General features: G+C 37.5%; 1 protein-coding gene across 6 annotated transcripts; it reads right to left on the bottom strand.

The window, feature by feature from the left end:
- Positions 1-458: 458 nt before the first annotated feature.
- Positions 459-25,296, bottom strand: LOC586683 (L-lactate dehydrogenase). 6 transcript variants are annotated; one of them, XM_030989579.1, is made up of 10 exons: positions 22,730-22,936; positions 22,111-22,254; positions 21,663-21,780; positions 13,669-13,779; positions 12,547-12,783; positions 11,930-12,047; positions 9,827-9,950; positions 8,571-8,746; positions 7,372-7,407; positions 1,049-1,102 (listed from the first exon to the last, which is right to left on the bottom strand). In XM_030989579.1, exons 1-9 carry the CDS (start codon positions 22,784-22,786, stop codon positions 7,380-7,382), a joined length of 1,113 nt encoding a protein of 370 aa, XP_030845439.1. In that variant the 5' UTR covers positions 22,787-22,936; the 3' UTR covers positions 1,049-1,102; positions 7,372-7,379. The 6 variants fall into 6 exon arrangements, with proteins under 6 accessions (XP_030845417.1, XP_030845425.1, XP_030845431.1 ...); XM_030989557.1 differs by lacking the exons at positions 7,372-7,407; positions 22,730-22,936 and adding an exon at positions 25,157-25,296 and having other exon boundaries at positions 459-1,102; XM_030989565.1 differs by lacking the exons at positions 7,372-7,407; positions 22,730-22,936 and adding an exon at positions 23,253-23,509 and having other exon boundaries at positions 459-1,102.
- Positions 25,297-26,108: the final 812 nt, after the last annotated feature.

Genomic DNA, 26,108 nt, shown 5'->3' with positions numbered 1-26,108 from the left:
CTTATATTAAAAGATACATCGATGTGATTTTATTTCGCCATGGCGGATTTTTGAAGCAGTTTCTTACTGTTTCATGTGTGAATGAGGCCTAAAGGTTAACCCTGTTGTTACCAAATAAGAATAGGCCATTCTCGTAATACATGTATAAACATATCTATACTTCAGTGGCCTGACACAAATTATTTCATTCCCCTCTTACAAATAATTGTATTTCAATAGTCAGAAGACAAATTGTATAAATTACGCCTTGTTATTTCAGTAGGGCAAGCCACTATGTTTGTCCTGCCTACTTAGCAACAATTAACGTATGCAATTCACATTCCGACTATAGAAATACAATTATTTGTAACAGGTGAACGAAATAATTTATAACGTGGCTCTTAACAAAGTTTTATGCATTCAATTTGATTACATTTCGAAAATGGCCTAATACAGTCAAACCTGTCTATAGTGACCGATCAAGGGAAACAAAAAATGTGGCCTTTGTAGACAGGTGGTCACTACAGCAGGTTTGACTGTACCATGAATCAACACCGATGGCATTTCTGAATGGTGCCGTAGGGCAAATGATCTTCCGCAATCACAGGAAAAGGGGGAGTAAATAGAAACAGCCATTGGAAACGGAACACGTGTTTTCAAATAGTAATATGAAATGTACTTGTAACAAAATCTGCCAGGAATATTCAAAAGAAGAGAAAATGTCACATCCTTTTCAATTCATTTCTAGTGAGTCTCAAAGAGTGACACCTTTCCCATATCAGTTAACTTAACGTTTCTGATGGTTTTGGATCAATTTTTTTACACTATTTCAGTTTAAAGATACAAAGGTCCTTTTGATTCAAAGCTTTCATATGAAAATAGAATTAGATGTGTACATTATCTACGGTACACTGTATGGCCGAATAATATTTATATGTATCAAACACTTTAAAACAGAATCTACTATGACCCCAAACGGAAAATCACTGCCCTTGATACTGCATGGTGGTAAGAAGAAGATTAACCCCGGCCGTGTCCAGCACGATGTCCAGCGAACAGGGCTACCAAAGGAACAAACGTCCACATTACAAAATGGCCGATCCCCATCAGCATGTTGGTGTACCTGTAAAAAGCAAGAAATAGGCAAAAAGGGCATTTAAAGCATTGGTTTTTAAAGATACTGCTTATTGTACTTAGTAGTTGGTCAGAGTCAAAGATGTAAGCAGATTTAGTTGATTTTCACAGATGTGGGGGTGAATGTATAGAAACACAATCCCCCAGATTTTCTATTGTAATACTTGCACTAAATGTCATTTGGCACTATAATCTCTGCTAACTTGCTTAAATAAAAATGTCCTGTGGACCAAATTGTTTCTGAAAATTTTCTATTCATACTTATGATATCTCAGGGTTTGTTTCTATTTAATATGACAAAAAAGAGAGAATTCCAATAGAACTACTTATTCAAAGGTGAAAACATATCGGTCCCATAGAAAAATAATATTGACCCGCTAACCCATGACCTATAAAACTCTGACCTTTCTCATAGACTTGATAGCCAATTAAAAAACTTTAAAAAATATCTATTTACAGTCAAATACATTCATATTCATATTCATATTTATTTTATTTCCAACAGAAAGGTAAACAAAGATATTACATTTGATTTCATACATAATTCATATTTTCATGTACATGATGGATACACTTCAAGTTAAACTTCTTTTGGCGGCCATTTATCAAAACTGTCACAAGTCTAACTTCTTGGACATCTGATGTGGCACAAATTCTCGCCACGATAATTTGTGCCGATTTTTTGCAGAACCTGGGGGGTGTTTCACAAAGATCCTAAGTAGAACTTAACACTAAGTTGGACTTCAAAATTATGGACAGCCATTGGAGCCTTAAAATGAAATCTATTCAAAAGCAAAAATTCAAGTATTTTAGACTTTTTATAAATTCCACATCAAGAACATAGAATCTCCCATGATAATAGAAAATATGAATGATTTGAATCAACATTTTATGCCTTTTAAAATAACTTTCACAAAATATTTTTAGGGATGCTAATGGCTTTCCATAATTTTTAAGTCCAACTTAGAGATAAGTTCAACTTAGGATCTTTGTGAAACACCCCCCTGACAGTACAAATTGTCGACAGCCAAGGGGGCTAGGTGAAGGGGTTCGGGTGTGGATGTGTGTTAGGTGGGTGTTTGTCGTGTGGGTGTGGATGTGGGTTTATGTGTGTATGTGACGGTGACTTCCGTCATGGAGAACTTTTGATATCTTCGTGAACTCAAATAGAGACCTTTATGATCACAAAATACTTTTATTATGATGTTGTTGTTGATGATAATACTAATGACGGTGACAATAATAATTATTATTACCCGTATCAGACATCTGAGCTGGTCATTTACAAAACCGTATTGCCCTAGTTTTCACTAGCAGTGGGAACGGAGGGGTATATTCTTTGTATTTTCCTTGGTCTCCCTGCGCGTATTGACTTTGCGTGTAGAGACGAGTGAAAATATACCTTGGTATTTTCCACGGACTCGCATCCGCGCATCTTGTATTGACCGCGTCGCATTTTCATTGCGCATCTATTATGCGTACGAGAACCTGCGCACTTTGCGCGCACTCTATTGTGACGTAATAATCACACCAAATGCACCAAATGCACTGTTTGCAGTGTATCGAAAATGTTGTCAAGCACTGGATGCACAGTGCTGGTTTGACAAAGTTTGTTCAGTTCTTGAGATTGTCACGATGGATGTCTGTATTTGCTCTAGATGTCTGATTTGGATAACAATAAAAAATATTGACTGGCTTTACTTTCGGGGGATATCAGAAATATTGACCGCGCTAAGACCATATTGCCCTCGTCTTTCGACTCGGGGCAATATGATCTGAGCTTGGTCAATATTTCTGATATACCCCTCACGGCCAGTCAATATTATATAATAATGAGGAGGAAGAAGAAGAAGAAGGAGAAGAAAGAAATACTGATATTGTAGCAAACAAACTTGACTACTGGTTACAGGTATGTCTCAAAACCTGAAGTGTGCTGGGAAGCCTGTATGTTTCCAAGTTGTCCGTCTATCCAACCGCACATACATACATACACGCGATAAGAACGCCCGAATGAATTTTCGTCAAACTTGGCTCAGAGATATTCTACGGCTGATATATAGATGATTTTGAAATGCAGATTTAATGGTTGATGTAGTCTATAATGGCTGATGTCAAAATTTTATTTTATTTTTTTGAACGTAAACTATTATTATTTACCATCTTGACATTGTTCAACAAATTTGTGGTCAGACCCCGAATTGGTTGTGTAATTAAATTTACTCAAGATTTTCAATTATTTAACATAAAAACCCACATACCAACACACAAACATCTACTCCCATACCCACACACGTACTATGCCCATCCCAAAGGATATACACATATACACATACCCACTCCCACACACACGTACATCCGTCTCTTTGTCCCCTTGAGAACTTAGTTCGGCGTGGACAACAGCAGTGGTATTACTATCATCATTGTTATCAACTTATAAATGTAGGGGGATAATATTTCAGATCATCTCCTAACCCCACCTCATTTTTGGAGAGGGGTATCTCCTCCCACTCCCCCTCTCACCCCCCCCCCCCCCCCGACCCCACCCAGTCATGACTCATATTTCTCATCGTTGATACCTCTTCTGCTACATATTCAGCGACTGTCAACAATTTGTGCTGGTGGCAACCATGTGTGCTGTCAGGTTTTGCAAAAATTGGCGCAAATTCTTATACCAAAAAGCATTTCTATGGGATGTCCATGAACTTAGACTCATGATGGTTTTGAGAAACTGGCCCTGTTGTATAACATACAGTGACTGAACAAAATCTGAGAGATAAAAAAGGCTATCATCTGTCAAATTCATGACTCTGACCAATACTAAAAAACATTTACCATTATATTTGCTATATAAGAAGCCACCATTATTATTATTATTATACAATGACAAAAATGCAAATGATATGAAACACAGATTTTAGCTCCTTGTTGTTTAAAACTCAGCCATTTTTGTTCCTTCTCCTAATGTACATAATATTACGGTACTCCAAATCATATTTATCTAATGTTACAGAACCAAATTACAAAATATGAACTTTTGCCCTGAATAGCAACTTGTTTTGCTTCACAAATCTTTGTACAGACATTTAGATTTGTTTTTCAACTCCAACTCATTTTGCAAATAAAAGCTAGGAAGGGATACAGGTAGGCACACTGGCAGAAAAGCAAATTAATTCTCCATAAGCTGTAAAACAGTTATCAGGGGAGTGTTTCACAAAGATCCTAAGTTGAACTTATCTCTAAGTTGGACTTAACAATTATGGAAAGCCTTTAGCATCTATGAAAATATTTTGTAAAAGTTATTTAAGAAGGCATAAAATGTGGATTCAAACCATTCATATTTTCTATTATCATCTTTATCAAAGAGATTTCATGTTCTTGATGTGGAATTTATATAAAAAAAGTCCAAAATACCTGAATTTTCACCTTTGAATATATTTTATTTAAGACTACCACTGGCTCTCCATAATTTTTAAGTCCAACTTAGAGTTGAGTTCAACTTAGGATCTTTGTGAAACACCCCCCTGCAATAGCCTTTGGTTAATAAAGCTGGATAAATACATACATCACATATTAAAGTTAACACAGTCAAACCGGTCTTAACTCTCCATCACATATAACATGGTAAATAGCAGTGGGTTTAATGGTGAACTAAATGATTGGCAAGTGGGGATGAAAAAGCAGCTGCGTGCAACAGGTGCTTCTGCTTCTACATTAGGCCTAAAAAAAAATATGTTGTATTGCCCTTTGCGACCGACCCAAAAATCTTGAAATCTATGGTCGGCTTTATTAAAGTTAAAGCTTTTATTAGTTTTTTTTTTAACAGTTTTTTAGAGAAAAAACAAATTAAAGCATTTTCAAAACTGAGAAAAATCAACCCAAAGAGGGAGAAAAACAGTATTAAAAAAATAGATTTCTGACCGACTGACCCATGTTTTGGCACCTAAAGGGCAATACAACATTTTTTTTTGTAGGCATTACAGTGAATCTCTGTGTTATAAGATACACAAATGTGAATTGCAGAATGCAGATGAGTACGCTTTGAAGGAAAAAAACAGCGGTTTATTGCAGCATATATGAACAAGCGTTTACAGGTAGACGGAGGCCCCCTCCTCATGAAGGCCATCTCAGATTGCCCAGAGAAAGAGATCTTTGTTGTCAAACTTGATTACCGGTAGAATGACCAAATGTCCACAAAAAAAAATTCTTCATTTCCCTTAGGTGGCCTATAGAGACAGGTTTGATTGTACATGTGGTTTTTTCACAAAGACTAAGAGCGACTTTAAGTTAGACTTAACTATGGCATGCCGTTCATGCCACTGTTTGCTTTCACCATGTACTGGCATTGGTCTCTCAAGCGACGTACAAATCATGGTCACAAATCTGCAGAATTTAATTTTGTTGATAATTCATTAGTGAAGGAAAAAGTATTATCTAAAGATTATTATTGAGAGACTGAGCAACCAGTACGTGGCATGAACGGCCTGCCATATTTAAGACCAACTTAAAGTCGATATTAGTCTTTGTGAAACACCCCCCTGTAGAGACAGGTTTGATTGTATCTGGAAACGCAGAGTCAGGTTTGGATGAAGCCTTGTTCATTCAAGCATGACGTGCTAAACATAAATCACAATTGCATTGGCTTTCGATCTTGCTTGGTGCATTATTCCATTAGAAATACGGTAAATGGTTATAGCTGGGATGCAAAAAATGTGTTATCTGCAACGGTTAGGATTAGGTTTAATGTTGGATACAAGATTAAAGTGAGGAGTTTCAAAGGGAGAGGGTCATCAGTTTCCATGTGCAGAAGGCCATAATTCGCTGACACCACACTTGGTGGAAATACCATTCATGGATAAAGTTTGCACACAGCAAACCCATGGTACCATCAAGAAATACCCCCTTAGGCAGGGCTCCCACTTAGCCGAGTTGGAGCCTCGAGTTCTGGCGAGCTGGCGCGATCTTATGGCAAGCAGTTTTATCAATAAAACATATTTCTTGATATCCTGAAATCAAATTCTTGATATCACAAAATCGATTTCTTGATATCAAGAATTACCATTGCTTTACAACGTAAACTTGTTTCTTGATATCAAGAAATATGTATTAATGATAAAACGGCTTGCCATAAGATCGCGCCAGCTCGTCCACAACTCGAAGCTCCAACTCGGCTAAGTGGGAGCCCTGCTCACGTCTCTCAGAGAGTCTTCAAGCACCATCTCCTTGCTTCAAGTGAGGGAAATGTAATATACCGATAACGACTTTATCATAGGGGGGAATGGGTGGAATATGCAGGGCATTACATAAGGCCTGTAGGTCATAAACTGAAGGCTCATTCTGGTGACTGAAAACACCTGTTATTAGGAAAACACCTGAATGGCGTCAAATTTCCCATGAGAGCCCTATGGTAGAGTTTATAGAACTTCATTATAGTACGATGGCCTCCAGTTGTACTTGCAGTCATTTAGTTACCAGGGTTAAGGTTAGTTATTAATTTGAGAATAAAACATAATGCTATGAAATCAGTGCATAGGCTTAGCTCCTATGATATTCTTAACCAAGTTTTGTTGATTCCCCTCACCCAAAATTCCATATCTCTTTCGCCCAACCTGTACCACCCCCCCCCCCCCCCCTCCTTTATTTCTCACTCTTGACAATAAAATTATAATTTTATGTTGCATGTAATTCTGAATTCAAGCAAAAGACAGAAAAACATGTTTTTTTAGGAGAGAAAGGGTGACAATATCAAGGGACCAGCGTAAGTTACTAGATCCTAATAAGATGACGTCAACTGTTTTTGTCATGATCTTTTAGACTTTGTTGTAAACAACCCAATGTATGAAAATGAAACAAAAAGTGCTGCTGCAAATCTGGGTTTTGTTCATTCAAAAAGCAGCCAGTTTAGAAGATTTCTTTTCTACAACTTGCACAAAAATAAAGAAGCAAAATGCTGCTGCAAAATCTGGCTTTGTTAATTCAAATAGCAGGCATAAATTTGCAGCAATATCCACATTTTGCAGTGAAACTGAAAGGATATTAGTGGTTATGAGTATTGATTAAATCAATTCATAAATACTGATAATTAATCAAATTATTAGTGTGGTTCTATCAAGTAGATAAAGATATTCATATGGAAACTTGGTATTCCATACTTAGTCTGAGGATTAAACCATGGACTAAAGTTAGTCCGCCTTCGAGAATACCACCCTTTGAATTTGTTAACACAGTTTGTTATTCTACTGTGCATGCAACATTACTGACCAATGTTATTACTGCTTAGTGTCGGCTTTGCCTTCCCTGGGCAAAGAGACGAAAGAACAAAAAGAGTAAAGAACAGAACAAAACAAAACAAAACATGGTTTAGTAAAGAATCAAGAACGTATTGAGTTAAACAAAAGAAGAAAGATTTACAGAGAGTTTTAATGAGAATGAACCAGAAATGTATACTCAGCTAGAATTGAAAAGGTACGAGAGTAAACATGACAGAAACTACGTTGAAACATGGAATTTGAAATAATTAAAAGGGCCTGTTGCATAAAACTTACCATTGATGGTAACTTTGCCATCTATGGCAACTACCATGGTAACAGGGCTCAACAGCCAATCAAAATCAAGGTTTCCATGGTAGCTACCTTGATAGCAAAGTTACCATCAATGGTAAGTTTTGTGCAACAAGGCCCAGAACATTGGAAGCTTGCAATAAAGAGCACTGTTATATTAGCAAACACTAGTTAGAAGAAGGTAAGTTGGCTAGTTTTAGTTCTCATCAATTCCAAGCATTAGGGAATAACATTTCCAGAGAATTTTCACTTTGAAAGACAAATAATATAATCATTTTAATACAAATCTACAAAGTAATAATAAAATATAGTTTTAAACTTTACAAAAGCATGTTTACTACTGTCTTTGCCTTTGATTCATGACGTTGTCTACTTGGACCCAGGAGGGCATTAATTCATATCATACAGTTGATACTCCTCTGGCTCTAAATAGACAGTGTCATGAACCAAAAATACATTACATTGACCAGTTTCAGTCTATCAAAAAAGAAACCAAAAAAAAGAAAGAAAAAGGAATGATGTAATTAAAATTATGCAACAAATGTGATTTCTGTTCCATATTTCCTTTCTTTTTTTCTTTCAAGTTTTTGGACTGACATCAAGTAGCATTGAAGTAGTGTGAAGAAGAAAAAAAAACAAGAAAATGATGAAATGACGGAGTTGAGGGTTATGGAAAATAATGACGAGTTTGAAGAGAAATTAAAATGTGATCACCTGCTATCAAAAAGGATTACAAATGTTGCAATGATTTTTCTCTACCTTTTTCAATAAATTAGCATGTTATTTCAGCAGAGGGCAATGGAGCTACTTTGCTTGTGTTAGGCTTTGACATAAACAGCTTTGTTTATTTGTTGTTTTCTGAGTGGATATTGACCTTGTTTCATAAAGAAGGCCCCTTACTTCGATGGCTCGCGGATATCCAGCGAAGTGGCGATGTCCCACAGTGTGTTGGCGCTAGCTTGAAGTTGGGCCTGCTCTTTGGTATTCAAGGTCTGCTTGATAACATGGGTGATTCCGTCTTGTCCAAGGATGCACGGGAGACTAAGGAATACTGGATGTTCAATACCATGGTATCCCTAAAGAAGAAAATCATTATACAATTATATTATCATTGGATTTGATCTGAATTATGAAATGAATTTGGTCTGAATTATGAATTGAATTTAATCTGAATTATGAAATGAATTAAATCTGAATTGTGAATTGAATTAAATCTGAATTATGAAATGAATTTAATTATTTAGTCTGAATTGTGAATTTAATTTTAGTATGCGTTTGTGTTATTTATGTTCAAGTGAATTGTACTTTTCTGTATCCATTTGTACCTTATTGATGTTTATTATAGCTACAGACTCCCGACACCCTAAGTTGGACTTAACAATTATGGAAAGCTGTTAGTGTCTTTGAAAATATTTTGTAAAAGTTATTTTTAAAGGCATAAAATGTTGATTCAAATCATTCATATTTTTCTATTATAAAGGAGATTCCATGTTCTCGATGTAGAATTTATAAAAAGTCTAAAATACTTCAATTTTTGCTTTTTAATACATTTTATTTCAAGGCTACAAATGGCTCTCCATAATGTTTAAGTCCAACTAAGAGTTATGTTCGACTTAGGATCTTTGTGAAACACCCCCCTGAAATGGTGAAAATCACTCATATCTCAATCTGAGCATTTAGCAAAAGAATGAAATCTATTCCTCACCAAAATCTACTTATTCCCTGTCTTGTCCATGCAGACCTGCCAACCTCTGGAGTTCAAAAACTGTATTCTTTAATCCCTAAAGTTGTATTTCACTGATAAAAATTGTATTAAAACAAAAAACATGGATCAATGCCTCTTGCAGTTCCTACATAGAGGAAGATTTTTTTTATGAATCATTGGTTGAATATGCATGATTTCGTCATGACTGGTGTGTTCAATGAACCAATAAACATCCCCAAATTGCGATGTGAAATACTTGTAGGATACTTTACAGGACAGAATGGGCATTTTGCATTTTTGTTTTGTTTTTGGAAAATCATTTTATTGAGGAAATCGTACTTATTTCCTTCTAAAAATCGTACGAAATACGATTAAATTGTACTAGTTGGCAGCACTGTCCATGGTTATAGATTTTTCAAAAACTTGACCGACAATAAAGAATAAAGCTTACTTTGGCGACGGTAGAAACGGCATAGACTCCCTTCTGGTTCCTGAGCACAGCTGCAGCAAGCGTTGCACAGCTCAGTCCGATGGCCCATGATGTATAGCCTTTCAATTTGATAATCTCATATGCACTATCAATGGAAACAAAAGTAACATTGCATTGAAGACAAAAACCATGATGGTAGCTCCACTGTATTTACACAAAAAAAACAATATAAGGCTGCGAATACTCGAGTACTAGCACTGTTAACAACTACTCGAGTACGATTTCTCGTACTAGAATACTTGGCCGCCATTTTTTTTTTTTTGCCATCCCCTGGCACTCTCCAGGCCGACGCTTACCCGTGCCCGGGAAGCAGCGCCGGCATGACAGCGCGGGTAAAATTGTTTCCCAGCTCAATCACTGTCAACTCACCACTCAAAAACTGGGACCAAATGTCTGGATTTCTGTTTGGACTCGGAGGAAAATGGATTATTCTGTCATCTTTGGTTTAAAAAACAGCATTGATCACAATCATTATTATTATTAAATCGGTGCCTTCAACTGCAACTCAAAGTAAAATCGTTTGAGTTTTCGGAGACAAACTTGGGATACTTCTCACGTAGTATGGTGGTGGCAAAACAAAAAATCAAACAAAAAATTCCTCCCCCCCCCCCCCAACAAAAAAACATGGCGTCCAAGTATTCGAGTATTCGCCTGTAAGCCTGGGAGTGCACTCGAGTACCTCATTACACGGTTATGCACAGCCTTAACAGAATGTCCTTTGAAATATACAATGAGATAACAATATTTTTGGTGCTGATCTGAGAATTTAGATGCTCATATATCACCTACATTAAGACTTCTTATTACATTTAGTACCTGTACTAAAGGTCTGTTGCAGGGCCTTGTTTTAAAAAAATTGTTATCCGTAACCAATTGCAATTAAGCTGTTAGAAGCTACGGATAACTTTGCATCTGATTGGCTGAAAGCAAATTTGTTATAAAAATGTGACACTTGTTTAATACTGATAACATATTTTAAGGAATGTGGCCCTGAGCCTTTCTGAGGGTATATCTAACAACAATATTTTCTCAGGGGTGCTATCGTGCCTAATTAGAGGTCCCACAATTAAACCGCACAAGTTCCAGCGTCCATTTCTTACAAATGCTATCCTTAACTTCATTCCTGTACCCAAAATAAAGCTAACCATGACCGTATCTTTGATGAAATAAGTTCAAAGAAAATATTACTGAGGGACATGACCCTGTAGCACATCACTGGTCTACATGGTCACTGGTCTACATGATCACTGGTCTACATGATCACTGGTCTGCATGATCACTGGTCTACATGGTCACTGGTCTACATGGTCACTGGTCTACATGGTCACTGGTCTACATGGTCACTGGTCTACATGGTCACTGGTCTACATGATCACTGGTCTGCATGATCACTGGTCTGCATGATCACTGGTCTACATGATCACTGGTCTGCATGATCACTGGTCTACATGGTCACTGGTCTACATGATCACTGGTCTACATGGTCACTGGTCTACATGGTCACTGGTCTACATGGTCACTGGTCTACATGATCACTGGTCTACATGGCCACTGGTCTTCATGATCACTGGTCTACATGATCACTGGTCTACATGATCACTGGTCTTCATGATCACTGGTCTACATGGTCACTGGTCTATATGGTCACTGGTCTACATGGTCACTGGTCTACATGATCACTGGTCTACATGGTCACTGGTCTACATGATCACTGGTCTACATGATCACTGGTCTACATGGTCACTGGTCTACATGATCACTGGTCTACATGATCACTGGTCTACATGATCACTGGTCTACATGATTACTGGTCTACATGATCACTGGTCTACATGATCACTGGTCTACATGGTCACTGGTCTACATGGTCACTGGTCTACATGGTCACTGGTCTACATGGTCACTGGTCTACATGGTCACTGGTCTACATGATCACTGGTCTACATGATCACTGGTCTACATGATTACTGGTCTACATGGTCACTGGTCTACATGGTCACTGGTCTAAATGGTCACTGTTCTACATGGTCACTGGTCTAAATGATCAGTGGTCTACATGATTACCTGTCTATGACTTCTTGATGAACTTGGTGCATATTCTCAGGATCCTTGACAGTGCCTATCTCAGGGTCGAGTTGCTGAAGGCTTACTCCTGCTACTGTTGTTGATGACCACACAGCAACTGCAATGAAAAGGGATGCATAATTCATAAAATTCATGTGAATTGATATCATAAGTTGTTCCATCTCAGAAGCAGCAATGTGCACATGTCCATTCCCTTAGAATATGACCAGGGGAGTGTTTCACAAAGACTACGATCCCTTTAAGTTGGACTTAACTATGGCAGGCCGTTCATGCCACTGTTTTCTCTCACCATTTACTGGCATTGTCTCTCAAGGGACGTACAAATTATGGTCACAAATCTACAGAATGTACATTTTTTGATAATTCATTATTGAAGGAATAAATAATATCTAAAGATCATAATGGTGAGATCAAACAGTGGCATGAACAACCTGCCATATTTGAGTCCAACTTAAATTTGATCTTAGTTTTTGTGAAACACTCCCCAGTTTAACAATCTTCAATGTACTTAGATCTGCATTCCTAAGGGTTTGTTCACACAATAAACTGCATTGAATAGACTACCATAGCTATAATGAAATCAAGATCAGGCTTACCGCTTGAATCACCATGCTCCCCGATGATGTACCCATGGACACTAGAGGGCGCAATTCCTAATTTTTCTCCGAGGAGGAAGCGAAAGCGTGCTGTGTCCAAGTTGGTCCCTGAACCGATGACCCTGTTTGATGGCAAGCCGCTCAGTTTCCATGCAACGTATGTGAGGATATCAACGGGATTGGAGACGACGAGAAGAACTGTGTTTGGACTGTAGCGCACGAGATTGGGAACAATACCTGTGAGACAGCGTACATGCAGGAAAATGGTGTTATTTATAAACATAACGACATATACTGACTGTTTACAGATGATAGTAAGTAGTGGTCAAGCAATTTCATTTAAAACCCCACTGCACTAGTTTGGCCAGGGGGGATTAGACCTCCCTGCATGGTCACTACCAGGTGTTTATCTCATCAAAGCGGCTCTCAATTAACATAAGAAAAGGAGGATCATAAGGGACCAATGGTCACAGATTAGGCATTGTTTGCTATAACGAGGGTGCAAGTAGCTATACATGTAAGTAGTGCAGTGGGGCTTTAAAAGAATTTACTTAGAAATTGATACGCTCATTTTGTCATAACTCCTAACATAATACACATGTATTTTCTTGTTCTTTTTCTTCTGCATATATATTGTGTAAGCTGTTTTGGAGTTGAATAGGCATTCAATTCTATATATACATGTATTACCTATTAGTGGCTATTACATGTACTTTGATTGCTAAAGTGTTTATTTTGTATTCAAACAAGGTTTACATACATGTACATGTACGTACTTACCTTATAAAGGGATTTTCAAGTAATTCAACACAGAGGCTAAAGCCACAGACATGTAGCCGGGTTTAATTGTCTGTCTGTAGATGTACATATATAGTAAAAACATGTGAAACACTTGTTATGTTTACCAATTATTGTATTACTTATTATACAGAGCACTTATCATTCTACTTAATGTGATTTGCTGCTGTTACTGATGTTGTCATTGTTGTTGTGGTCTACACTCTTATTACTACAAATGAACATCATCATCATTATAGTTAATATAAAAATCGTCAATTCATTACCATTGCTAACAACATTTTTATCATTAATCATCATCATCATCATCATCATTAATATTACCTTCAAATATTTTGACATTTCTTTGTACTAGATTAAGCCTGCTCTCTCCCTCCCTCTGCCTAGCTCCAGCAGTAATAATACATAGTCTAGATCCAGCGGTTACTTTGTAATCTGAAGAAGAAAACAAAGAGTAATGTGGGTAAACAGACCAACATTAAATTCACATGTAGATTAAGAGTAACACTTCCTAGAATTCAAGTATAAGTTTTCCAACAAAATATAGTCGATTTCTTCTCTTTTAATTCATTTTTTCATGTTGAGTCTGGTCAATTCATCCTTTTGCAGTACAATTTGAAAATGATTATCCTGTGATCATAGTATGTTTTTTTCATCTCTCAAACTGTTTGCAGAATTTTCATATACATGTACATTGAACACAATGTATCAAACTCTCCTTCCCTCCCTCTCTCCCTCATGATTGTGTATAACCTTGTATTTGTTTTTTTTAACACAAAAATAAAATCAAACAAACAAACATTTAGCGATAATACTTTTTTGTAAGGAAATTTAAAAATGCTCGTACATGTGAGAACACAAGCTTACATACTAATTTACTCTGATGCTCTAGTCTGTGATACTCTTGAGAATTTCAATGTACTCTTTAAAGGGAACCAAAACCTTCATACTAAGTTACTTTTATTGTACGGTTTAAGATATTTGAAAAATATCAGTGAAAATTTGAACAAAATCGGGCAAGGAATAAGGAAGTTAGAGCTTTTTGAAATGACTAGTCACTAGAGGACGGTATTCAAATTGCTGACATCTATGGACAACTCTCCATGCCTTTGTACATCAAATTTCACGTTTTTCCTTCTTTCTTGTGATTAAGATAATCTACTCCCCTGAAAGCAAGATATAGAAAGCAAAATGATATTCTACTTCACATGTTATGAAGTCGGATCAAGAACATCAATAAATGCGAAGAAAACAAACAAATTGTGAAATTTTATGTACAAAAGGCATGGAGAGTTGTCCACAGATGATGTCATCAAATTGAATACCGCCCTCTAGTGACTAGTCATTTCAAAAAGCTCTAACTTCCTTATTCCTTGCCCGATTTTGTTCAAATTTTCACTGATTTTGTTCAAATCTTTTAAACTTTACAATAAAAGTAACTTAGTATGAAGGTTTTGGTTCCCTTTAAGTCTCTAAAATTCTTCGACATAATGCCATTTTATTCCTTGTTGTTACACTTTTTGTGTTTCTTTTCTCTTTGTCTTGAGAACAAGAGGATGAGGTGAGATGTAACTTCCTCATTGAATTTGCAGTCAAGGAAGCTACTTGAGTCATTAGAAATAACAAGTGTATAACAGGGGTGTAGTGACAGAGCTGCCAACCTCCAGAACAGAAAATCAGTAATCACGAGGCATTTCCATAATTTGATTAAACAAGTTCGTTTTCACTGGCTGCCTGCCGTAGCAACAAACAGAGTTGACAAAAGACCTAACTCCGTTTCGTTGATGATCAGTCATGCATCAAGTCTTTCATCTTCTTCGTGCATGTTGCTACCTTTAATCAAATTATGGAAATACAAGCAAACATACATAAATTTGTTAGTCCTGGCTCATTTTTCCTGATTGAGGTGACATATATGAAAGGGCAGAAATTGAACTTTCTAGAAATGTGATTTTCTCCTTGAAATTCAGATACCGCCCGCCAAATGACTTTTTGGTTTCCTCTCTTCAAGTTGTTTTAATCACTCATGCGTAAAATATGCATCATATGAGTTGCATTAAATGAAAGAGGATCTAAGCTTTATAAATATGTGTCATTTATTAAAGGGAAAGTCCACCCCCAAAATAAGTTTGTTTCGATAGAGGCAGAATAATAAGAAAATCAGGTGAGTGAAAGTTTGAGCAAATTCTGAATGAAAATAAGAAAGTTATGAATTATTGAAGTTGTGATCAATCAAATACAAATTGGCAACTCTGTGACTTATTATACGAGCTCTCCTTCATTTGCTTTGTGCATAATATTCCATAAAATCATGTTTTCTTCGTTATTGATGACGGAATATATATTTGTTCCTTGCAGGGGGAGTATAGAAACATACTGTATTTGCAATTATTATATTTAGGGTGCATGTATGGTTGAAATTTTTCTTGAGGGAAAATGAAAATTTTAGATTTTTTTAGTACTGAGCAAATGGAAGTTGAGCTCGCATGATACGTCATAGAGTTGCCAATTTGTGTTTGATTGATCACAACTTAAAAAATCCTAACTTCCTTATTTTTAATCGGAATTTGCTCAAACTTTCACTGACTTGTTTCTCTCATTTTTCTACTCCTATTAAAACTAACTTAATTTCAGGGTGGACTTCCCCTTTAATTATAAATGTGACTAAGTTATGATAAAACATCGATAATTCTTGTTTTGTTTTTTCTGGGATGCACTGTACATAATCAAGGGCCCTTCTAGCTCTTAAAACATAGTACAATATTAGATAGCGTAGACAGATACTAAGATGTGATTGGTCCAGAGCTCGTCACATGATATCGAGTGGGAGGATCGTTATTGTTATATTTTCCTGGCCGGTCACTTTCCAGTGTTATATTCACCAGCTGGTGAACTGAATATATTTTTAATCAATGCATGTCGCCCTCTTGAGGACTGTATGTCACCAATCACCGGTACACAAATTACACTAACAACGAGGGTCAAATTTTTTTTCTTCCCTTGTCATTATATTTTCAATATTTTTGTTTCCAATTATTTTTCCTCAAAAATTTTTCTAAAATTTTCGGGCAACAAAAAATGGACCCCCCCCCCCCCTAAATTTTCAAACCAAGGCTTTCTAATATTATATACCTCTCTTTAGAAATATAGCCATCTGATTGGTCGAAATTGCAGTGGTGATTTCGGATATGGTCAATTGTAGTTCACGAGTGATATCCGTTGCCCCGGGTAACAGGCCGCGTAAATCAGTTATGCTCAGATCCCCATTGGTTTACGTGTTAAAATTTTCTTTGTGCGAGCGTGGACACCATACAGTGCTTTTTGTCTGCGATTCCCAAATGATTGAAACTTTCAGTCATTTTTCAAGTGGACATAAACGGACAGTTTCTCAGATTTTCTGTGATGTTTTAACCAATCTTTACTTACCGTATTAAAAGGATAAGGTAAGATTTCTTGGTAGATTTTTGTTTCAATTCGGCATATAAAAGAGATATTGACTGCTTTAATATTTGAGGCCTGGCTGTTCTCGGGAACTTGCACATCTTGCCATGACCCAGAGATGCGCCTGGCGCACACGTTCCCTTGAGCATATAAAAAAGTCAGACCTCTCAAAGCAGTCGATATCTCTATATAACAGGTATATAACATTCTTCGGACCTGAAGGGAGTTATATTTTCCCAAGCAGCGCTGAGGGAAAATATAACCACTTGGGAAAATACAACTCCCTTTAGCGGTCCAAAGAATGTTATATTATGGTACACCCCCTGCCAGTCAATATCTGTATACTGTCTATAGTGGTATTCAGAAAGACAGAGTCAATGACCTCTTTTTTTTTTGTACTTTGGGGACTTAATTAAACTGATAAACTTGTACATTTGTTTCCATGTACATTTTTTCACCAAAAGAAATAGTGGCTTGCACTACACATTGGAACTGCAAATTATGTTTAACATGTACATGTACACTGTATGTACCCCTGTTTTTAATATATGTTTTATGTACATATGTACACTGTATAATATAATTAATTGTGCAATACCAAGAAACATACCGGTATATATTCTGAGCTACACCCTGTACATTGTAACTTCAAAAATTTAAACATTCCAGAAAATAAACATGTAGGTTTTGGATACTCTTTATTCAATAATGTATGATTTTGAGCAATTGAATCTATTTCAAAGAGAGGTGGTTGTCACGTGGCCATGTGCAGGAGGTCAAAACTCGCTAATACCACTGATCAGACTTGGTGAAAAGACCATTAACGGGTGTACACACTATGAACATGACTGGCTATTATGTAAAAATGTGTAGAAAAGGCGTCACATGCATATTCACCTTTTTACATAATAGCAGTGAAGGGATGTTCCTTTATCTACCTGAGGAACTGTATATTTTGTCCGCCTTCTTTGTCAGTCATGTTCATAGTGACAAAATGTCTTAACCAATGGTACCATCAAGAAATACCCCGAATTAGTCTCTCACTCTCAGAGAGCCTTCAGGTGCAGTACAAATTAACATAACTACTTAATATGGGGGATGGGTGGTCTATGAACTCTAGCATTACATAAGGCCTGTTGGATATAATAACTAAAGGCTGATCCTGGGGATCGACAATTAACACCTGTTAATGGGTAAACACCTGAATGGTATCAAATTCCATATGAGAGCCCACTACAAGTAGACCATTTGTATTAGGTCCATGAGAAGAGCTGTAATTAGATGCACATGAACATGTCCATGTACCCTGTACAAAGAGTAAAATGTCATCTGGGATATATTTCTGCATACCACCTTTTATCTAAAATTTGTATCGCAGAGATCTCTTTCGCCACCTGGTATACACCTGGTATACACCTGGTATACACCTGGTATACACCTGTACATGTGTAGCTTTATGTGTAATTTAATAAGCAGTACATAATACCAAACAGCAAAACAAATGCATGTACTTGGAGGCCTACATATAGCCCCCAATGATGTGAGCGCATGGATGAAAAAGAACCTTAAAGGTAAGTACCAGTTTTGGAAACGCTGCCATTTCAAAAAATGAAATGGAAGCTCTTATTACCAATCATGTGAAAGAATAAGTTTTAACCAATACTAGATGATACAAATTTTGCCGGGAAACCTCCTACTAATTGATATACTTGGTAAATTATTATATCTGGACTGGATAGATAAAGGGTAGTCCTATATACATGTTTCTGTGTACAGTGCTTGTAACTTTACCAAGACTGGGCCAAATTTATGGGTAATTGTTTTCAAATCAAAGAAACACGTACTTCAGTGGTAACTTATATCTCTACAGTCCCCACATCTAAAGGAGGAAATAAAACGCAATCTTCCTACGCTGTTTCTCCAGCTCTCTCTCTCTCTCTCTCTCTCTCTCTCTCTTTCTCTCTACCTGCTTTGTTGTTTTTATTCCATCAACCCCATTGGTTCCACTCTCCTGTTCTACACTATCTCTCTACCCCCCCCCCCCCCCCCCATCCCCACCTCCTCCTTCCCTGTCTATCCTGTATTCTGTCTGTCTCACTTTCCCCCTCCCAACGGTCCCCCTCTCTTGTTCCATCTCCCTTCCCTCCCTCCCTTTGTCTCTATCTGTTTCATGTTCTATGCTCATGCCCCACCCCCTCCTTCCCTGTCTATCCTGTATTCTGTCTGTCTCACTTTCCCCCTCCCAACGGTCCCCCTCTCTTGTTCCATCTCCCTTCCCTTCCTCTCTTTGTCTCTATCTGTTTCATGTTCTATGCTAATGGCCTACTAAACAAAAGGACACAAGTCACATTTTTTTCCCCAGATATTAAAATTACTATGAAAGCAATGAAGTCTAAATTTCACTGACTGTTGTGTAAAATTTGCAAAGGGAAACTAACTGTACAAGGACGATTGTCTTGGGTTTCTTTAGGGCATTTTTTCTCTAATACATGTACATGTAAATACAAAATTCTCAAAACTAGCAAATTGGCACTTGCTTCCTTCAGTAATTTATTCAGGCAACTTGAGAGGGGAATGCATCTCTATCAGATGAACACTTGAGAAGGCATGGCAAAGACATCAATCGGCAGAAGCACCTTAAGAGAACGTGACACGGCTCACATTCTAAAATGGTGTACATTGAAGTACACTGTAGGTACATGTACACTTAAAGGTGCAAGTCAATCTTGTATTACCATAAAGTGTTTTTATCTAAATTTCATCCAAAAGAAAGTGAGACAGACAGAATACTGGATAGACAGGGAAGGAGGGGGTGGGGCATGAGCATAGAACATGAAACAGATAGAGACAAAGGATTTCAGTAGCTTATAACAAAATCTGTCATTTGTCACTAATGACAAGTTTTGTGAAACGCCCCCCTGTTCATACTCCTTCCACATTCCAATTTTGCATTTTTCAATTTTAGTTTGTGGACCACCCTGCTCCCCCCCCCCCCCCCCAATCCTTCACAGGAGGTCCAATAATCCTGTAGCCATTAAAGTGCAATTCATTTTATGAACTCATAAAGGGTGTGATAAAATTTCATTTCATTTCAATCTCTTCCATTTTCAATTCCATTTTTCTCCTCTCTTTTTCATTTCATCACTTTCACACGCTATATTTCCCTTCTAACATATATGTACTGTAGATGTAAAGGTACAGTGTAGCTACAAAATCCCAGTAGATCCTGTTTATACTTGGAACTACCAATATTCATGAAGTGTGTTACTTTGCTTCCTGTATTTTCTTCTTTACTTTTGTAGTCAACAGAATGTATGTACCGGTAATGCATGTAATCCAACTCTTAGGAGGCATACATGTACATGTCCTTAGCAGCAATGACGGTTTTCAAAGCCCAAGTGATATAAACACATTGGCCCAAATTCACAAAGGAGGTTTACATTTAACCCAAGGTTTAAACCTTCATTTACATAACCCATGGTTTAAAAATTAGGGTACCTTGCCTTGCGCGTCTAATATTGGACCTCTTGACTGTGTTGCGTTTATTTTGCGCTAATTTTAAACCATGGGTTATGTAAATAAGGTTTAAACCATGGGTTAAATGTAAACCTCCCTTGTGAATTCGGGCCATTCAGTAGTTGATACGCAACCTAAACATGTGCCCCCATCCTCTCACATTTCAAACCTTTATCCCCATCTCTATTCTTTCTCTTGTTTCTCTTTTTTTCTTCTCATTCTTTTCCTTGCTAGGGAATTGTGCCCTCCCCACACTTTACACAATTCTGGATCTGCCCATGGGTAGCATAGATATTCTACTGGGAACCACATCACTGAGTCTTACATGTACATGCAAGTTCGTTCGTTCATGTCTCCTTAGATCAAGATTAATGTATCTTGATCTTCGGAGTAGTTGCTACAACCGGCTGTGTTTGACACGTTGCCCCGGGTGCGAGATAGGACTCTTGTAGCGTGCCCTCATTTAACACAATTATACAATAACAATTAACATTACATTTAATTAATAGTATGAAACTATTAAAATTACTCTCATGTTACGGGAAAAAATATTATGTATACCGGTATATGAATCAATTGATTTGGTTGATCCAGTTCGATGGCACAAACACGGCACTACTGGACAGAGATCCTAATAATTACAGAGCTTGGTCTTGTTGCTCTGTTCACCAGCAGTTTGAGGATATGGAATCCCCCGGCACATTACTCACAAGAGTTCTAACAAGCCAAGCTTATACAGAGCCTATAATAAGTAATGTTGTGCATGTACCACCCACCCGATCGATCAAAAACTCAGAACTCATAACTGAATTTTTTTTTTTAATTAAAATTTAAAAAAAGAAATGAAGAAAGAAAAAAAAAAGAAGAAAGAAGAAGAAAAAAAAACATGAAATGGTAACCATCTAAAATTTCATAGTTGTGATAAATATCTATAAAGATTTATCAAGCACCAAAAATAAATAATATCATGTTCAAGAAAAATATATATACACTATTATTCTTCTTTCGTGTCCTCAAATGCTTTGCCAGGCCTTGGCACACTGAAGAGCCTTCTCATTTGCTGCCACCAGGTCTTCCAGGCAGCATTGGTGAATTAGGAGTGGACATCTTAATAAGTGTGACATGGATTGCACGGATGTTTCACACTCGCAGTTGGTGTCTGTGTCGTCGGTATATCCCCATTTATGCATGTTGTATTTACATCGTCCCACCCCTGTGCGAAGCCTATTGAGCCTACATGCGAGTAACTGTAACATATCGTGCAAATGCCCAAAAGACCATCTCAAAATAACAAATTACGTACCGGTATAACTTGTATATTCTATTTAAAGATTAAAATAGAAAGAATGGGCTTTTCTTACCTGTATCTCCTTTGACTGAACACCCCTTGACGAAGGCTTGACCGTGCTGCATGTCATAAACCTCACCTTTTAACTTATCAGCAATCACATCTACCAGGGCTATCTCACTTGCTATATTCTGTGCAAAGGAACAAAAAGGAATCCTTATTACAATAAAGAACGTCCTTATAATTATTTACATACATGTACATGTACATACACACACACAACAAAATCAAGGCATCTGGTTGACTAGATCCCTTTTTCAGTTTTCCAGAGTTTTATGAGATTTCCAGTTTACTTATTCTCCAATACTGCGCATTATTCTGCCAATGCTCCTGAATTGCACAAGTAATGAAGGTATTCACAAGCCAGCTCATTTGAGCGATGCACACCAAGCACCAACAGTGTGATACAAAGGGCACCCCGCCCCCCCCCCCCCTCCCCGGGTCCTCTTTTACTCTTTTACCTGTGTCATAATGCTATAGGCGCAAGCCATGCCCACTTGCCCGACACCAACAATGGTCACTTTGGTCGGAGAGCTGTCGTCTAAATGGTCAACGACCATGTCCATCAGTTTACTGGTGATGGTCGTCATCTTGTTTCTGCAGTTCTGAAAAATGGAATTAAAAAATATTAAAAAAACTGTTTTTAACAGTCCCTTTCATTGACTGGTTTGGTTTATATTGCTGCTTAAAATTTGTTTTGTTCCTTTGACTTTGTAAAGTTACTAAAGAAATATGATTAAACTTACATGTAAACCAGTTAAAGAAACAGGCAACAAAATCTGTAATCTGTACCGTAATCTTCACACTGGGATATACATGTAAATGGGTGCCTTATACTTATAGTTATAGAGATCTTGAATCTTGATGAGGTAATCCCTGAATTTTGAAGCAGCTATTCCAAGCTATACTGGGATGAGATGCGCTGTGACAACAGGAGAAGGTGCAGACAACGTTTTTTTCTTTCTTTTTTTTCTGATTAATTTTTTGGAATAGTCTACTCTATTACAGTTGGACAGAAGTAACCATCTGGTATGGGTCATTCTTGAATAAAACTGACATTTGTCAACCTTCCCCATTTACTTTAGAGGTGGTCAAGGGAGCCAGTTGTAATCTCATCATCCTCATCAGCATCATCATCGATATACAGGAGTCAGGTAGTCCTGTACTGTAGGTCTCCCAGTTGTCTTCCAAGTAAAAGTTCAGTTGTCAGTTTGCAACTTAAGACGTAGTGCAGAATGCATGGATGTCAGGTTACATGAAATTGTGTTAATAGCAAGCCAGTGTTTATCTAGACCAGTCTTAAAAATACCTATGTTCAAGCAGTGACTATAGAGATTCTGGCAGTTTATTCCTGAGCTCGATGACACGTTTACTGAAGAAACAGCCTCTGACATTCAGCTTGCGATGAGTTTTAAACAGCATAAATGGATGTCCACGAGTAAATTGGTACTTTGGTCTCTTGATAAAATGTTCTGGACCGAGTCTGTCAATATCATGAAGTATTTTATAAACCTGGACCATATCAGCCCTCTCACACCGGTAGCGAAGTAAGAATAGATTGAGTTTTTTTAAAGTCTTTCTGGATAGGATAATAAACTCATACCAGGAATCATTCTTGTTGCTCTTCGTTTGCACAGCTTCTATCTTGCAGTCATATTCATGATACAGTACAATATTCAACTTCAAGATGTGGGCGTACCAGGGTTGAGTAGAGGTATGAAGATGTCCTGGTGGTAATTGACAAAAGCTCTTTTGTTGATTCCCAACATCTGGTTTGCCTTTTGTATCACAGCTGCTTCAGCTTATATTTTGCGCATGCTCGTTCATCCGATCTCGGCGAATCGCAGTCTGATTTTACTAAATTGGCGGCGACAAGGGCCCTTCTTATTGGCTATCGCTGGCTCCCATTCATTCAATGATATAAGATATTAGTACGAGGAGGAAGCTTCTGATTTTCTTTTTCTTTCGATACCAAAATTATGACATTTCAGTCAAACCCTCTATTTGTTAATATAATTTTTTCACTTAAGTTTTAGTCTTACGTAACTATTTTAAAAGTTTGATCAATTGTCATTTTCGTCACATTTAAGGAACAAACTGGAAATTTATTCTGAGATGTTTGTTGGTTTTTCTATTTTATGTGTGTGCAATTTCGTGCGTGCGTCAGTTCTGTGTGAAGTGCGTCACCTGTTTAAAGCACGACATGTCAAAATCTCTGTGGTGTGACCTAATATTACGTACCGATATTGACTTTGCTATTGAACTTGAGTTGCGCGTAAGTCAAGTAGGCCCTCTCTCACTTAAATTTGAAGCCATTTCGAGCAGATCGACCAATGAGAACGTGTAAACTCAGTGCAGTCTTCATCATTCATGGTCTTTATACTAAATACTAGAGTAAGACCGCCAAACTTCGGACACTTAAGACATAACGGGGGAAAACATTAAATTCTCTTTTAATTATTGAAAGACCAATTATAGGCCTACTATTATTGTGCAAGTACTGTTTATGTACTGTATGTCATGTAAAAGAAAATGGAAAACTAGAATTAGGTCTAGTTGAGATTCCCAAATGATCGAAACTTTCAGTCATTTTTCAAGTTAAGATTGAATAAGATTATAAACACTATTCACTAGAATCTAGCAGTACAGAGTAGACTTGCACTTAAGTCTATTTACAGACAGTGTCTCACTCTCAGATTTTCTGTGATGTTTTAATTTAAGACAGTGTGTCTCAGATTTTCTGTGATGTTTAAATTTAACCAAGCTTTACTCAATAAAAGGATATTAAGTTAAGAATTCTTAGTAGATTTTTGTTTCAATTAGGCATATAAAAGACATATCGACTGCATTAATATTCGAGGTCTGGCTGCTTTATATAGACTCGGGAAGTAGCAGATCCTGACATGACCCCTACCTACAGCCTTTTCACACACAGCTAAAATTCATCGTATCTAGTGATGATTAGAATCATCGTAAAATTTTAAACATGTTTATAGACAAAATTTCCCAGTGTGAACATCGTTTATACGATGTTGGGATAGATACGAAGTCGCGATCCATACGCCCCTAAAAGCAGGCTGCAGATACGAAGTTCGTATCTAGAGAGCTTGACATTTTGTGTGTGAAAGGAAATTCTTGTTTAAACGTGTTTAAACTGGATGGAGCATGCGCTTTGATTGACATGACATGACCTTCAATGCGCAATGGCACTACTGCGCATTTTACGAGCAGTAGTTAATCACGAAACAATTAACGATCGCACCGAAATTTCTGTGTGTGAAAGGCTCGTGATTAGTTTAAACACGTTCGAAACACGTTTATACTAGTCATGTTTATAGAATTTTAGCTGTGTGTGAAAAGGCTGCTAGTCGCGCAGCCCACCCAGGCGCCCCTCAGGCCAAGGTCATGGCAGCTAGGATCTGAACGCGTTCCCTTGACAGTCGATACCTCTAGATCTAGACCCTATATCATCTAAATTATATTACCAAATGCTGATACAATACGTACCTCCAAAAAACTCGAGCTCGAAAATTGGTCTAGCAATAATAAACCATCCGAATGTCAGAATCTACTAGGACCCTTGGAGACGGCACACTCTCTTCCAGGGGCAGAGTATCGGAGAGTGCAGGCGGCGCGGCGGATCGAATCGAGGACTCGCAAACCGCGCATATATTATGCTAGGTAGTGCTTGTTTATCGTTGATTGACCAGGATTGTACTCCGTTCTCAAGATTCCCAAATGGTAGCCTCGCGTACGGTGTTGAATGCGAGATGTGTTTGATACCAGTAAAGAGTTACGTGCAGCTTATCACGTTTTCTTATCTGTGCAGTCAATGAACCACCGTCCTTGCCCTTAGCGAATGCGATCTTTTTTTTCTCGAGTTGACCCATACTCTATGATAATGCGAATAAAAACATATTTGATTTGATAGTTATAGCAGGTACCTCCCTGGTTATAGACGTATCTGACCATACCAAGGAATTCCGGATCTGGCTGTGGCGAAAGGAAGAAGGTTAATTATCTCCATATTTTGGTGAAATTACAGGCTACACCAGGGAGGTTGCGGCTACATCTGTTTTATAGGGGGTGGATATAAAGAGGGCGTGGTCAATCGCGAAGTGGACGACACCGAAAATAGAGAATTGAATAAAAGCCAAATTGCTATAGGTGTGTCTTGTCCTTCACGAAAATCAATGACGGATTCCTAAATTATACTTAATTAAAATTCTTGAATTGTGTCCTATAGCTTTCATGAGGTATGATAATTACAATTATTTTGTTTACCCATGCAGGGAAGCCTCATTAGATTCGATTTAATGTGTTTTTCCTGAGGTCCCTGCAATTATCATCATTATACCCCAGAAATTACCAGGTACCCATGCATTGACACCTGGGTGCAGAATGCAAATGTTGATTAATTTCTTGTCGAAAGTGCCGGACAGAGATTCGAATCCTCCAC

Source organism: Strongylocentrotus purpuratus, unplaced genomic scaffold, assembly GCF_000002235.5.
Source record: "Strongylocentrotus purpuratus isolate Spur 01 unplaced genomic scaffold, Spur_5.0 spur5_contig_842, whole genome shotgun sequence".
NCBI classification, from domain to species: domain Eukaryota; kingdom Metazoa; phylum Echinodermata; class Echinoidea; order Camarodonta; family Strongylocentrotidae; genus Strongylocentrotus; species Strongylocentrotus purpuratus.
Note: the sequence above shows the minus strand (reverse complement) of the source record. Positions and strands in the feature narration are given on the sequence as shown.